Source organism: Marmota flaviventris, chromosome 4, assembly GCF_047511675.1.
Source record: "Marmota flaviventris isolate mMarFla1 chromosome 4, mMarFla1.hap1, whole genome shotgun sequence".
Lineage (NCBI taxonomy): Eukaryota > Metazoa > Chordata > Mammalia > Rodentia > Sciuridae > Marmota > Marmota flaviventris.
In genome coordinates this window covers 79,429,325-79,445,219 of record NC_092501.1, presented here as the reverse complement: position 1 = coordinate 79,445,219, position 15,895 = coordinate 79,429,325, and the positions used below count along the sequence as shown (strand labels likewise).

Genomic DNA, 15,895 nt, shown 5'->3' with positions numbered 1-15,895 from the left:
TTGTATATCCTTTAAATGTTTCATATATTTAACTTCAGGTTAGGTCTATTGAGAAAATGTATCCTCTTTTTTTTTTGTATTAAATTTTTGTTTTGTTTTTTTTGTTCCTCCTCCCTTACCTTTTTCTTACAGAAAAATTTCTTCAGTGTTAATTCTTTCAATACATTCGTCTCCATTATTGTCATATTTGGTTACATCTTTCTTTTTAGGGGAAGACGGTACTGGGGATTGAACTCAAGGAGCATTTGACCACTGAGCCACATCCCCAGACCTATTTTGTATTTTATTTAGATACAGGGTCTCACTGATTTGCTTAGTGCCTCAACTTTGCTGAGGCTGGCTTTGAACTCTTGATCCTTCTGCCTCGGCCTCCCAAGCCACTGGGAGGTGTGTGCCTCTGAGCCTGGCTTGTTACACCTTTCTGTTTCATAGTTGAATGTGACTTTTGTTCATCAGTCACTGCCCCACAAGATTTATTCTTCATCTCCTTCATGGAAAGAGCTAAAATTATCATATAATCATTTTTTTTTTCATTTGACACCTTATTTTAAGTGCTCCAAATTACAAACACACATATGTGTTCCTAACCTCTTGTAGTTCATAGAGAAGTGGGAGTTTTAAAATGATTATTTATACTGCTTGCAATGCCAACTTATATAAATAAAATACTATTAAAAACTAAACTCATGTTTTCCCCTTGAAGTAATTCATGCAAATGTAAATTATGCAAACACATTCAAAATATAACAATTTAAAATTTGCTAAAATGTTAGGTTTTTTTTTAAAGTAAACTATAGAGGGATCATTTTTTTCTAGAATATGTTGATTAAGAAAATTGTCTAAAGGGGAATAAAGGGAAGAGATGGGGTTAGGAATAGGAACGACAGTAAAATGAATTGGATATAACTTTCTTATGTACATATATGATTATACCACAGACAATCTCCACATCATCTACAACTACAAGACTGGAATCCTAATTGGAATGTTATACTCCATGTATGTTTAATATGTTAAAATACACAGTACTTTCATGTATATTTTAAAAGAACAAATAAAAAAATTTTTAAAAGAAAATTATCTAATGGATATCATAGTATTTCTATAATAGTTAGAGGTAAGGAGTAATATTTGTGGGATGTCTCTATAATCTCATAATCTTCAACCTATGATAAAATGTAATTTAATAAATGGCAGAATTGGAGTTTGAATCTACATGTGAATGATTCCTAAACCTGTGTACTTTGTGTTAGATTGTATTGTACTGGTGAATATTTGAATTTTCTATCAAATTTGATACTTGTTATTTTTCAAGTTTTTTTTTTCCCCCTAGAATTTCCCAAAAGTGAACTTAACAGAGCTATGGACTACTACTCAACAATTCAAGAAAAATCGTAAGTTATTTGAAGATTGACTCCTATTCTTCTGCTATTCACTAATTTGAAATTACAGATATTTACTCTTTAATTGGTTTTTATTTTTATAGGAGCAAAATATGATATTTTGAAACCAGAAAATAGAACCTTGTTTGATAGCAGTGATTCTGATAGTCAAAATGAAGACATGGATGAAACCCTTCCTAAAACATCGGTTAAACAGAGTTTTTCAGGTCCTTCCATTTTGTCATCTGACCCAAATGTAGGTATTTTTAAAGCTCTTTTTTCATGTTTTATTTATATCATCTCCCTAATCTACATAATGATGACAAAGATCCTAAAAGAAATATAAGGCAATAAGATCATAACAGAAAACAAATATAGCAGGGATGGGGATGTGGCTCAAGCAGTAGTGCGCTCGCCTGGCATACACGGGGCGCTGGATTTGATTCTCAACACCACATACAAAAATAAAAAATAAAGATATTGTGTCCACCTAAAATTAAAAAATAAATATTTTTTAAAAAAAAGAAAGAAAGAAAACAAATATACCAAAGTTGAGATATATGTACAGGAATTCTTAGATATGCCATAATGGAAGGAAAAAATTAGAAAGCAACCCAAGAGAATATGAAACTGAGAAGGGGAACTTATGGGAAGAATTCACTTAAGAAAGGCAAGATAACTATCAAGATTAAATAAGAGAGTTAAGAGGAAAGACATTATAAACACATGTATTAAATGAGACCAGAAACTGTTGTAAAATATGATAAAAATTAGATTTTTCTGAGTGATTTATTGTTGATTTTAATGAGAAACTGAAAGAAAATTTAATTCTTGCTTTTAAATTTAGCAAAGTGATATCTTATATTTAATTCAGCAAAACCTGTGTTCATATATAATGCAAACTGAAATCTGTTTTATGCCTCTTGAGATTTATTATGAATTACTAATTTTTTACTTTTTTGTTCTTATAGTTTCTAACTTAGTATTATTTATCTAATTTATCTTTCTGTTTGGGTATATAATTTTGATAACTGTTTGGATTTTTTTTTTTTCACTTTGTACATGCTAGACAAGTGCTTTACCAGTGAGCTACATTCTCAGGCCCATGTTTTAGATCTTTTTTGAGAATAAAGAATTAATAGGGTTGGGTATGTATTTTAGTAACACAGTACTTGCCTAGCATGTGCAAGGCCTTGGTTTAGATCCCCAGAAACCAACAGAGAATAAAGAACAAATAAGTAAGCATTTTATTTAATGTTTTCATTGATTTAAATTTCTGATTATATTAATTAGGTTCTTCTTTGTATTGCTGGAGATTGGACCCAGATCTGAGCACATGCTAGACAAGTGCTCTACTACTCAGCTGCATCCCAGCCCAAATATTCATAGTTGTTAAACCTTATGTGTAAATTCTTTTATCTTTAAAGCCTAATAATTCTAATGATTAGATATTTTTAAATTGTTTTCTTCTTCATATGAATATTGGATCCTGATTAACAAATATTTGAGCAGTATTTGAAAAGTATTTAAAGACTTAGAAATCTTCACCTTGGAAAAGTTTTTAATAGTCTATACTTTCTCCAATTTTTAACCCCCAATCCACATAGTATAAATAGAAAATTAGAACTATTAGTATACTGTTTATAGGGAAACCATGTGAATTTTAAAACTGGGTTTTATACTTTTTCCTTACATCATACTGGTACTTTAAAATACCTGATCTATAATCACATAATCATTTCTCTTTTGTTTTTTAAGATGAGGGTCACGCTGTATACCTAGGCTAGCCTCAATTTCCTGGGATCAAGTAATTCTCCCACCGCAGCCTTCCATGTATCTTGGACTTCAGATGTGACCCACCATGTCTAAGTTTATAAGTTAAAACTTTTAGGATTATTTACTTATTTATTTTGATACTGGGAATTGAACCCAGGGATACTCTACCACTGAGCCATATCTCCAGCCCTTTTAATTTTTTCTTATTTTTTTAACAAAAACTTTTATTGTAGTTAGCATTTCTTCCACAGTTTTTTTTTAATTTTTTTAAAAATTAAATGACAGCAGAATACATTACAATTCTTTTTACACATATATAGCACAATTTTTCATATCTCTGGTTGTATATAAAATGTTGACACCAATTCATGTCTTCATACATGTACTTTGGATAATGATGTCTATTACATTCCACCACCCTTGCTAACCCCTTGCCCCCTCCCTTTCCCTCTCACCCCTCTGCCCTATCTAGAGTTCATCTATTCCTCCCATGGACCCCCTTCCTACCCCACTTTGAATCAGCCTCTTTATATTAGAGAAAACATTTGGCTTTTTTTTTTTTTTTTTTTTTTTTGAGGGGATTGGCTAACTTCACCTAGCATTATCTTCTCCAATGCCATCCATTTCTGTGCAAATGCCATGATTTTATTATCTTTTATTGCTGAGTAAAATTCCATTCTGTATATGTACCACTTTTTTTTTTTTTATCCATTCATCAACTGAAAGGCATCTAGGTTGGCTCCACAGTTTAGCTTTTTGTGAATTGTGCTGCTATAAACATTGATGTGGCTGTGTCACTTTAATATGCTGTTTTTAAGTCCTGGGGTATAGACCTAGGAGAGTGATAGCCATGTGAAATGTGGTTCCATTCCCAGATTTCCAAGGAATCTCCTACTGCTTTTCATATTGGTTGCACCAATTTGCAGTCCCACCAGCAATATATGAGCGTACCTATTTCCCCACATCCTCACCAATACTTATTGTTGTTTCTCTTCATAATGGCTTACATTCTGACTGGAGTGAGATGATATCACAGAGTAGTTTTGATTTGCATTTCTCTTATTGCTAGAGATGATAAACATTTTTTCATATATTTGTTGATTGATTGTATATCCTCTTCTGAGAAATGTCTATTCATGTCCTTGGGCCATTTGTTGATTGGGTTATTTGTTTTTCTGGTGCTTAGCTTTTTGAGTTCTTTATATACCCTAGAGATTAGTGCTCTATCTGATGTATGAGGAGTACAAATTTGCTCACAGAATGTAGGCTCTCTATTCACCTCACAGATTGTTTCTTTTGCTGAGAAGAAACTTTTTAGTTTGAATCTATCGTATTTATTGATTCTTGGTTTTAACTTTGTAGGAGTCTTATTAAGGAAGTTGGGGCTTAATCCCACATGATGAAGATTAGTGCCTACTTTTTTTTCTATTACACGCAAAGTCTCTGGTTTATTTCCTAGGTTCTTGATCCACTTTGAGTGAGTTTTGTGCATGGTGAGAGATAGGAATTTAATTTCATTTTGTTGCATATGGGTTTGCAGTTTTCCCAGCACCACTTGTTGAAGAGGCTATCTTTTCTCCAATGCACCCTTTTGGCACCTTTGTCTAATGTAAGATGATTCTAATTCTGTGGGTTAGTCTCTGGGTCCTCTATTCTGTACCATTGGTCTACCAGTCAGTTTTGGTGCCAATACCATGCTATTTTTGTCACTATTGCTCTGTAGTACAGTTCAAGGTCTGGTATAGTGATGCCACCTGCTTCATTCTTCCTGCTAAGGGTTTCTTTAGCTATTCTGGGTCTCTTATTATTCCAGATGAATTTCATGATTGCTTTTTCTATTTCTATGAGGAATGCCACTGGGATTTTGATTGGAATTTCATTAAATCTGGATAGTGCTTTTGGTAGTATGGTCATTTTGACAATATTAATTCTACCTATTCAAGAGCAAGGTAGATCTTTCCATCTTCTATAGTCTTCTTTGATTTCTTTCTATAGGGTTCTGTCGTTTTTATTGTATAGATCTTTCACCTCTTTCGTTACGGTGATTCCCAATTTTTTTTTTTTTTGAGGTTATTGTAAATGGGGTGATTTTCCTCATTTCCCTTTCTGTGGATTTGTCACTGATGAACAGAAATGCCTTTGATTTATGGGTGTTGATTTTATATCCTGCTACTTTGCTGAATTCATTTACTAAGTCTAGAAGTTTTCTGGTGGAATTTTTAGGGTCTTCTAGGTATAGAATCATATCATCAGCAAATAGTGCTAATTTAAGTTCTTCTTTTCCTATATGTATCTCTTTAATTTATTTTGTCTAATTGCTCTGGCCAGTGTTTCAAGAACTATGTCAAATAGAAGTGGTGAAAGAGGGCATCTCTGTCTTGTTCCAGTTTTTAGAGAGAATGCCTTCAATTTTTCTCCATTTAGAATAATGTTGGCCTGAGGCTTAGCATAGATAGCCTTTACAATGTTGAGATATGTTCCTGTTAATCCTAGTTTTTCTAGTGTTTTGAACATAAAGAGGTGCTGTATTTTGTCAAATGCTTTTTCTGCATCTATTGAGATGATAATATGATTCTTATCTTTGAGTCTATTGATGTAATGAATTACATTTATTGATTTCTGTATGTTGAACCAACCTTACATTCTTGAAATGAACCCCACTTGATTGTGATGTACTATCTTTTTGATATGTTTTTGTATTTGATTTGCCAGAATTTTATTGAGAATTTTTGCATCTATGTTCATTAGAGATATTGGTCTGAAGTTTTCTTTCTTTGATGTGTCTTTGCTTTGTTTTGGAATCAGGGTGATATTGGCCTCATAGAATGAGTTTGGACCTGCTGCCTCTTTTTCTATTTCCTGAAATAAATTGGAGAGTATTGGTATCAGCAGTATGTAATGTCCATCTTTATCTTTTTTGGTTAACTTTTGCTTGAACTCTACTTATTTGACACGAGGATGGAAACCCCTGCTTACTTCCTCAGTCCATGTGAGTGGTAACTTTTTACCAACCTTTCCCCTTCAGTCTGTATGTCTTTTCCCGTTGGATGAGTCTCTTGGAGGCAGCATATTGTTGGATCTTTTTAAAAATCCAGTCTGCTAGCCTATGTCTTTTGTTTGGTGAGTTGAACCCATTAACATTCAGGGTTATTATTGAGACATGGTTTGTATTCCCAGTCATATTTGTTTATTTTTGTTATTTAACTTGACTCAATTTTCTTCTTTAATTAGTTTTTCCTTTAGGGTACTACCTCCCTCTGCTGATTTTAATTGTTGTTTTGTTTTTCCTCTTCATGGAATATTTTGCCAAGGATGTTTTGTAGTGCCAGTTTTCTAGCTATAAATTCTTTTAACTTTCATATTTCATGGAAGGTTTTTATTTCATCTTAAAATCTATAGCTTAATTTTGCTGGATACAAGATTCTTGGTTGGCACTCATTTTCTTTCAGAGCTTGATATATATTGTTCCAGGATCTTGTAGCTTTCAGGGTGTGTGTTGAAAAATCTGCTCTTATCCTAATTGGTTTTCCTCTGTATGTAATCTGACTCCTTTCTCTCGTGGCTTTTAAAATTCTCTCCTTATTCTGTGTGTTGGGCATTTTTATATAATGTGCCTTGGTGTGGATCTCTTGGGATTTTGTACTTTCAGCGTCCTGTAGGCTTCTTGAATTTTGATTTCCAATTCATTCTTCATGTTTGGAAAGCTTTCTGATATTATTTCATTGAATAGATTGTTCATTCCTTTGATTTAGACCTCTATGCCTTCCTCTATCCCAATAACTCTTAAATTTGGTCTTTTTATGCTATCCCATGTTTCTTGAATGTTCTGTTCATGGTTTCTTACCTTTATAGTAGTGTGTTCTATGTTCTTTTCAAGATTATATATTTTTATCTTCATTGTGTCATGTCCTGTCTTCAAGTGGTCTACTCTGTTGGTGATGCTTTCATTTGAGCTTTTAGTTTGGTTTATTGTTTTTTTCATTTCAAGGATTTCTGGGTTTTTTGTTTGTTTTTATTTTTTTAATTTAATTTAATGTTGTTGTTGTTGTTGTTGTTTTTAGAATCTCTATCTCCCTGTTGAGGTGATCCTTTTCTTCTTGACTTTGTTTATGCAGTTCCTTGTTGAAGTCAGTAATGTTTCACTGCTTGTATTTGCTCTCTTATATATTCCTTGAGTTCACAGAACATTTTAACCATGTATATCCTGAACTCTTTCTCTGTCATTTTTTTCCTGCTGTGGCTGCCAATGATTCTAATGATGTGGTGTCTTGATTTGTTTGTGGTACTTTGTTCCCTTGTCTTTTTATGTTGCTTTTGTGTCTTCCTTTCCAGCTCTGTGGGTCTGGGGTGTTATTTTTTTTTTTTACCCTATACATTTGTAATGCTCTTGTAGGTTTCCCAGATCCCTCCTTTGTGGGGAAGGACAATGTTAACAGATCCCAATATCAACAATATATCATCTAAGAACAATTTTTTTGTTATTAAGATGTTTACTCTCAATGTAGAGACATGTTGGATTCAATTATTATCTAAAATATAATCAGTAGTTTCATAAAAAGGTTTACAGTTTTTGACGGTAGACACTGGGGTGGGGCATAGCACAATATGCTGAGGAGGAAGGATGTGAGGATATAGAGTTAATATATCTTAAGAAATGTGAAAAAGAAATCTAGTGAAGAGGGTTAGTAGCAAGAGAATAGACAGGAAGTAATTTAGGGTACACAAGTACATGGGAAGACAGACTACATAAAACAAACACACATGTATTTAGAAAAATACAGGATGTTAAAATAGTAATATTTGGAGGAGGAAATAAAAATGAAAGAAGAAAAAAAGAAAGAAAACAAAAGAACATATACAACCCCTCTATATTATATTATTCAGCTAACTCAGTCCTCAAAGTCGTATTTCATGCAAAGTTCTTGGTTTCACATATGTTGGGGATGTGAGGGCTGGAGAATAGAGTGGTAGAAGAGAAAGAAAAAAAATACTCGAAAGAAGAAACGGGTTGTTGCTAGTTTTAGAGATCTGTATCTTTTCTGTTTTTCTTCTCATCTAATAGGTGGGGTTGTCTATTCTAAGCTGGTGTCTCTGCCCTCAGGATGGTGTAGATAACAAGGATGGGAAGACTGGTCCTGATGTAGGGCGTCTGGAAGCGGGGAGTGCCACTCACCAGTTCCTGCAGGGAGATGGCACTTCACGGGTCTTTTTTGGGGACCTCTCGTCTGACTTGAGCAGCCAGTATTATCTCCCTCTCACTTAGAAGTTCCCAACTGCAGGATCTCCCACACCCAGGCTCACACCAAGTGGTCACACTCCACACCTGCCCAACTGAGAGCTGTTTCTGTGTTGGGTGGTCACTGTGCCAAGTTACTGCCACCAAGGGTGGGGGGAGTTGGATACCTGGTACCTGGCCAGATGGAGATATGATCTGAGAGCTGCCCCCACCAAATAATGGCAAGAAAGGTTTCAAGAAGAGGCAGTCTGCTTCTATCACCGGGGCATCTGGGTAAATGGGGGGAACCAGGAGATGACATTGGGCTGTGGGTAGGTAGTAGCTGAGTGACTTGCGTGGGAGCGGATCACAATCTGGAGTTCTGCAGATGTGCTGATAGGTGATTCTGCTAAGCAGCTTGAGAGCCGTGCATGGGCTAGAACTGTGGGCTTTGAGTTTAGGAACCTAGTATTCCAGAGTCCTACTCAAATGCTGAGGCTCTGAGCTCTGTGGGGGTCACAATGCTGGTGACTTCTACAGAAATCAGCTGTATGGGGGTCCTCTTACACTCTCCGAGATGCAATATTCCAACTAGGTGAGAACTGGGTCAAAGAGTGACACAGAATGCTGCCTTCCTCTTGCCTGCCATCTTGGAATGCTCCTTAATTTTTTTAGTTTGAAACTGGATCTCACTAGGTTTCTTAGGGCCTCACTTAGTTGGTGAGGCTGGTCTCAAACTTTTCATTTTTCTGCCTCAGCCTTCCAAGTCACTGGAATTATAGGCATGTGCCACCATGCCAGACTTAGGATTTTTCGTTAAAAGGGAGTCTTCTTGCAGCATCTTGAATTAGTATCTTAGAATTAAATATTTTCATTAGATTAAAAAATGCATATTAGTACATCCCAGAAACAAGTATTTGCATATATCAATAAGAGAATGTTTTTATATCATTGAAATAAGTGTTGATATATATATTTGAAAATGTGGTCCCCCATTTTTCAACCTCTTTTGTTCATTTGTAAAATTTCAGAGTTCTATGTAGGTTTGCTTTATTTAATTATAACAGTTTAGTATATTTTACAAAATTTTATTTCTTTGGTCCATATGCATTTCCTCATTGAGGTCATATATTTCTACTTTGAATGTATTTATTCAATTATGGCATTTAAGTCCCCTGAGTGCCTTAAATTTTATATGTTCTCATCTTTAGACATTAATGTAACCCTTTGCTCACTCTATATTAATCTGTCATCCATTTCCCCATTGTAGTAATTATCACATTGTAAACAGCACTGAAACACTAAAGCTAAGAAAGTTTGAACTCAATCTCTCTCCCAAACCACCAGACTACTTCTGTATATTCTGCTTACCATTTTTTATATCATATTACTGGGATTCACCTTCTCACTTGTCATTTTGAAATGTATTTCTCTTGTTCTCCCTTCTGCCATAATGTTCATTTAACTATACTTTGCTGCCCAAGTGACATTTTAAATGCTAAAACTTATCTGCTTATTAAATAGATCCCCATACATGAAGGGGAAAGTTCACATTCTAGCATGACACATATTTTTTGTGCTTTGGCCCTGATCCTCCTGTTTTATCTATTAAATGCCATTCCTAGAACCTAGTATTCCAGTTTTACCACGTTACTTCACTATTCTTCATTTGTTGTGTGATTTCATGCTGTATTCTTTTGCTGTCCTGTGTAGAATAACTTTCACACTCTCACGTTGTAGTTTGTATTTCTTTTGAAATGAGACCCTGTATTTGCAGCATTCCCAGAGCTTTCTAGGTAGAACTGACTATTCTGTTCTTTTTGCGCTTAACTGCATGCATTTCAAATGTAGAGCTAATAAATTATACTTTATTCTTATTATTTCTATATATCTCTGTCTCTACGTGATAATAGAAGGAATCTTTTCTATTTTCAATTTATCCCATGATAGTGCTTAGGATTTAATAGATACAATAAATGTTTGTTGTTTAACATGTTTTCTCAACTTGATTTTTCTTTCCTCTTTTTTCAACAGGAAGGGGCTACAAAGCCAATAATTGGAAAAGAAGAAAATGGTACTAAAAGTGCTTCGCAAGATCAAACAAATAATGGGAATTTGACTTATGTTGATGCAGGACACAAAAAGATTAAAAGTGGTAAGTTAGTGAATATCTATGAAAATTTTTCTAGATTTAAAAAACGTTATAAAGAATAAAGTGTGTAGATTCAAGAAAAGATACCTATTTCTTTTACATTTTATTTTTGCTGTCATTCTCCTGCAACCAACTTCTTCTTGAAACTGCATTAATCTTCTGAAATTCCTTTTTGCTCTTCCATTTTATTTTATTGAAATATTATGAATGGAGACAGACTTGTACATATATTTCAATTTCTCAGTAATAAGTATTTTTACTGTATCTGTTATACATTTTATAGATCTGATGTCTGCATTAGGATTAGGAGAAGAGGAAGAGGAAGAATCACCATGGGATTCTGAGGTATTGTCTGTTATTATTATTTTTGGAATAAGCATTGAGTGATGTTAAAACATTAAATAGGATGCTTTATGTTTATTCCACTGTCAATCCTTTGATGGCTCATCCACTCTGTTAAAAGGATAATCAGTACTTTACAAATTATATGACAGAAGTGCCATCTTTTTAAATTAGTGATTAAAATAGTTGTCTTAATAAATTATACTGTCATCAGTCAGATTACTCAGATAGCACAGGAGTTACCATTTGATTTACTTTAAATATTTGGAATCATACTTTAATATATCTAAATGTGGTTAAACCTGTGTTACCAAAGTTTTATGGATTCTTTTAAAATCAGTGTTCACCATATTTTGATATTCCCATGGGTTTTTTAAGAATTTTTTTACTTTGTATTTTGACTCTCAGATTTCATATTGAATAACTTTTTTTCTTTTTGAAGTATAATCTTTAAAATCTTCTGTGGAAATTAAAGTTCTTGGTTTTTACTTTTGAAAGTATTTTACAAGTGTTTTACTAAAAATGATTTAGCTAATTATTCAGTTCTAGCTTGAATATTATATTTGTCTGAAATCCTAGTATTTTTTTCTCTAAATTATAGTGTATCCTTAATAATGTGGGAATTCTGCTGTCATCTTTGTAGGTTATCTGTTTTCTTTCTTACTGATTTTAAGCCTTTTCCTTCTCTTGTTGTTAGTTTGACTACTTTTGTTTTCTTATTTTTACTTATTCAACTCTTTAATGCCTACTGTACTTCTGAATAAGAAGTATCATGTTTAGTTTTCAATTTTAGAAACTTATAAATCATTACTTTTTTGATGATTATTCATCCCTCATTTTTTAATGATCAAACTTTATGTGTTTTATTCCTTCTGAGTTATCAAATATGTAACAATAATTGTATTTTCTTTGACTTTTTCTTTCTGTATTATATTTGGTTACACCTATTCTGCTTAGTCTTCCATATCACTAATCTTCTCATCAGTTCATTCCAATTTATTGTTTAACCCATGTATTGAAAATAAACATTATCACATTTCTTAAAAAGGGTGGGGGGGGGGGCTTTGACTTTACTTTCTCACATCTGCATATTCCTAAAAGGAATAATTTCCTCACATTTTAACCTATAATTAATAAAGTAATTAGTTCTAATAAGTACATTACCACTGCACTTTAAAATTCTGATAACTTGTAGGATTTATTTAATGAAGCCAATGTAGTGTAGTGTCAAAAACTAAAGCTTAGAAATCACAGGGGATCAGCTTGGGTTCTGAAATTAACTTTATCTAAATACTGATGAATTATTTCAAGTCAACCTATGACCTATGTGACTCTGTATTATATATGGATATGTTAAGGTTCTAATGTGATTCAGAAAGAAAATTTGGACTATAATTTTTTGTAGCTTAGATAAGTGGAACGTGAAAGTATTATTATATATGGATTGTTAAGAATAGATCTACAAGGAATGTTTCAGCCTCTGAGGAGGAAAAGCATGAAGAATTATACGTGTAGGACTATAGTTAGTTTGATTTTCTAATGTTTTAGTTAAATACAAACCATTTTTTAAATAAAATTTATTGAATACCTTTATGTCAGCCATGCTTGCCATAACATAAGTATAAACAGTGATAAACTATTTTAAAGTGACCACTGCAGAAAGAGATGGGAAAGACCTGATTTCTTGTGTATAAGCAGCTGCTTAATAATGGTACCAGCATAGTAGCTGAAGTTAAAAAAAAAAAATGTTAATATTCTGGTTCTGTCATTTAGTAGTTCTGAAATCTTGGAAAATTTATTTAAACTATTACGATGTCAGTAGCCTTACAGTACCATAAAAATGGTACCATGTCTCTTAGATATATTCAATGAACAAATATGGTTAAGAAATGTGAAAATACTTTGTAAACTAAGAAATGTGTTCATATTTATTAGACAAAATGATTATTTGTTAGAATGATCACAGTGGTGTTCAGTGACTTATTAAATATAGAGACTTGTTTTTAAACATGAGGATAATAAAATAGTAAGTGTCAAGAAAATAGTGGAAAAGTTGAAGGGGGTATATATGTTTCTAATTTTAAAATGGTAAGTTTCAATAAACTGTTACTGGATATGTTATATAGGAATATAGTGATTTGGTGCTTGAGACCTTCTGATGAGATTGTAAATGTTTTGACCTTGAATAATTTTCTGCTATTAACAGTCTACTATGTGGAAGGCAGTTCTATACAGAATACACCAGATAAGGGCTTATGCTATAGTGATAGAACAAAAAAACATAAACAATAAATACTTGTAAATCATGTATTTCATATAAAGTAAATAGAGAATGCTTATTTAAAAAATACTGAGGGAGTTTGTAGGCGGAATGGATATGGGAATGAAATTTTGTACTAAGATCTCTCTGAAGTATAGATTGCTCTAAAGCTTATAAAGGATGGGAAGGAGCCAACCATGTGAATGTCTAGGAGGGGAATATTGCTGAAAGAACAGTGAATCACATCTGTCCATCATTTACTTTCAGTCAGGGAAAGCAGGGAGTAAGATAATCATTGTCATAATCATTATTATTATTGTAATACATAGAAAAGAAAATGTACAAATAAGTGCCAGGCACATTTTAGACACTTAGTAAATGTTCTTATACATCCCTTTTTATTAAGACTTGCTATACTCTTTTTAAAATTCATTGTTAAATTGAGAAAGGATTAAATACTGTATCTAGTATTTGTGTACTATTAAACATAGCATAAAGATAAGTTTTTTTCCTACTCTGTCAATTTTATTCAACCATTTTTTCCTATAAGTAAAAATTTACCAAAAAATATTTGATTTTTTTTCTTTTTATTATGTCTTATTGTTAGTTTTTTGTTTTGTTTTTTGTTTATGGTAACAGAGATTTGAACCCTAGGGCTCATACATGCTATGAAAATACTCTTTTGCTTAACTACATTCCCCAGCCCTTCTTATTTTTCCTAGTGAAGCAGGATTTCATTGAGTTGCCCAGGCTGACCACCAGCTTGTGATCCTCCTGCCTCAGCCTCCCTAATAGTTGGAATTACAGACATGCATCACCAAACCTTACAAAAAATATTTAGATTTTCTAAATCCATGTTTACATTAATGAAGCAGCTTCTACAATGCTTTGTTTAGATTCAACATGCCACACTCTGAAGTTTCTTATCATACCAAGTATCACTAAATTATTTCTTGTCCTTAGAAGTGTTTGCAGTGTTTCATGCTGTATCATTGCAAGTGTACTTATAAGAATTTTTTTTAAATATGTATTTTTTAAATGTTCTCTTACATTTGGTAAGGAATGCAAAGTAGAGTTAGGTGTTCTGGAGTTAGTTTCTTTTTGAAGTATGCACATTTGTTAGTATTTTATCTATTGATATGTTCCTCTGGCCTTCCAAGCTTAGTTTATCTACTCATTATCCATATGAGGATAAGAGATAGTATTGATCTAAACAAAGTATATGAAGTTCTTTATTGAAATGTTTGGTTTTTCATGTATATGTCTCTCATATTAAAATGTAATTGCTTTTATAATAGGAAATTTAACTATCTTATAAAATGATTAGGAAATCTTTATGCAACTCATTCTTAATATTAATTTCACTAGAGTATCTCTGAGAGGCTTCCACAAAAGGGTGTTAGTCATTTATCTGGGGCTGTGCATGAAAGAGGAAACAATATCAATGGACAAGTCGAAGGTAAGAGCTGTGTTTTATTAAAAAGTCATTTGGCAAAGTGTTTATTTGAAACATGAGTACTGACATGTTCTAATAGCCAAAGAAATTTACTCATTAAATGCATAGTAAGTGGAAAAAAAGTGCAATGGTAGTAAATAGATATCTTATCAAGTTTCAGCAGCAGGTTAAATTTAGAGTGTCAAAGGAGCTGAATTATTAGTTCGTTTTCAAGATACTTTAGGACATAAGGAAAGTTAGTAATAAGGAAATGGAAAAGAGATTAGGGAAAGAATTAAGAAAGGCAGAGAGTATGGGAAGTAAATGAAGGGAAAAGAAGCAGGTGTACATAGTGAAGAGTGGGAAAATAAAGTAATTTGGAAAAATGAAGAGCAGAGTATTCAAAATGTGTGATGAATATAAAGTAAGCTTCCAGTTCCAAAGTTTGACTGAGAAATAAAGCAAAATTTTTCCTCTCAACATTTTCCTCACTGTTGGGAAGGCATTAAGGATTGAAGTACTCATCATACAGAGCTATGTTTTATTTACCATAAATGAATATAAATATATATATATATATATTCATCCATGGATGTATATTATTTACTGTCATGTACAAAAAAAAACAATAATTTTTTTTTTTAAATGAAGAGAATTGTAAAGAAGAAAAGAGCAGGATTAGCTCTGGAAAGATCAGAAAAGCCATAGTCTGATAAAACCTTTAGAAAATTTATGACTTTAGAGGACATGATAGGGATGAACTTGAGGCTGGAATCTAAAATGGTAAATTAAGGTAAAGGAATTGGGAATTAATTCAGACCATAATTTCTCAAGCTTTCATGAATCACTTTTTGTGGACCATTTTAAAAGTATGACTCCTGATTCAGCAGGTCTGTAATTTTTTGTTTCTAATAAGGTCTAAGGTGATGCCAGTGCTGCTGGTCCTCAGACAATACTCTGAACAGCAAGGACATAGACTTCACTTTAGAGAAATCTAGGACTAGCCATTTCATAATAATATAAGAGATTACAGGGTCAAGGGAAAGTATAGATTTTGTTTTTATTTCTCAGCATGTTTTCTACCCAGAGGGAAAGGATCAAAGGGAAGATGAAATAGATATAATTCTAAGATACTACTGCAAAATAAAAAGAAAAGAAGTGGTGGGAATAACTCATTAAATATATATATATATAATGGAGAAAATCTAGACCAGAATTTAGAGGTATTTTTGAAAAGAAGAGGAACTGTTTAGAGGAAATAAGAAAGGAAACAAACATTTTGGAGGTAATGCAGAAACTAGAGAAAACTCAATTCTGGTGACTTCAGTGTATT

General features: G+C 32.8%; 1 protein-coding gene across 3 annotated transcripts in view; it reads left to right on the top strand.

Annotated features, from left to right (window-relative positions):
* Nucleotides 1–15,895, top strand: part of LOC114102455 (ankyrin repeat domain-containing protein 26) — a 117,792-nt gene that overhangs the window by 15,986 nt on the left and 85,911 nt on the right. For all 3 annotated transcript variants that reach the window (XM_071611307.1, XM_071611305.1, XM_071611306.1), the window contains exons 9-13: nt 1,334–1,394; nt 1,487–1,638; nt 10,408–10,528; nt 10,809–10,870; nt 14,496–14,586. In XM_071611307.1, the coding sequence (XP_071467408.1) occupies nt 1,334–1,394; nt 1,487–1,638; nt 10,408–10,528; nt 10,809–10,870; nt 14,496–14,586 (487 nt within the window). The remainder of the gene's footprint in view (nt 1–1,333; nt 1,395–1,486; nt 1,639–10,407; nt 10,529–10,808; nt 10,871–14,495; nt 14,587–15,895) is intronic.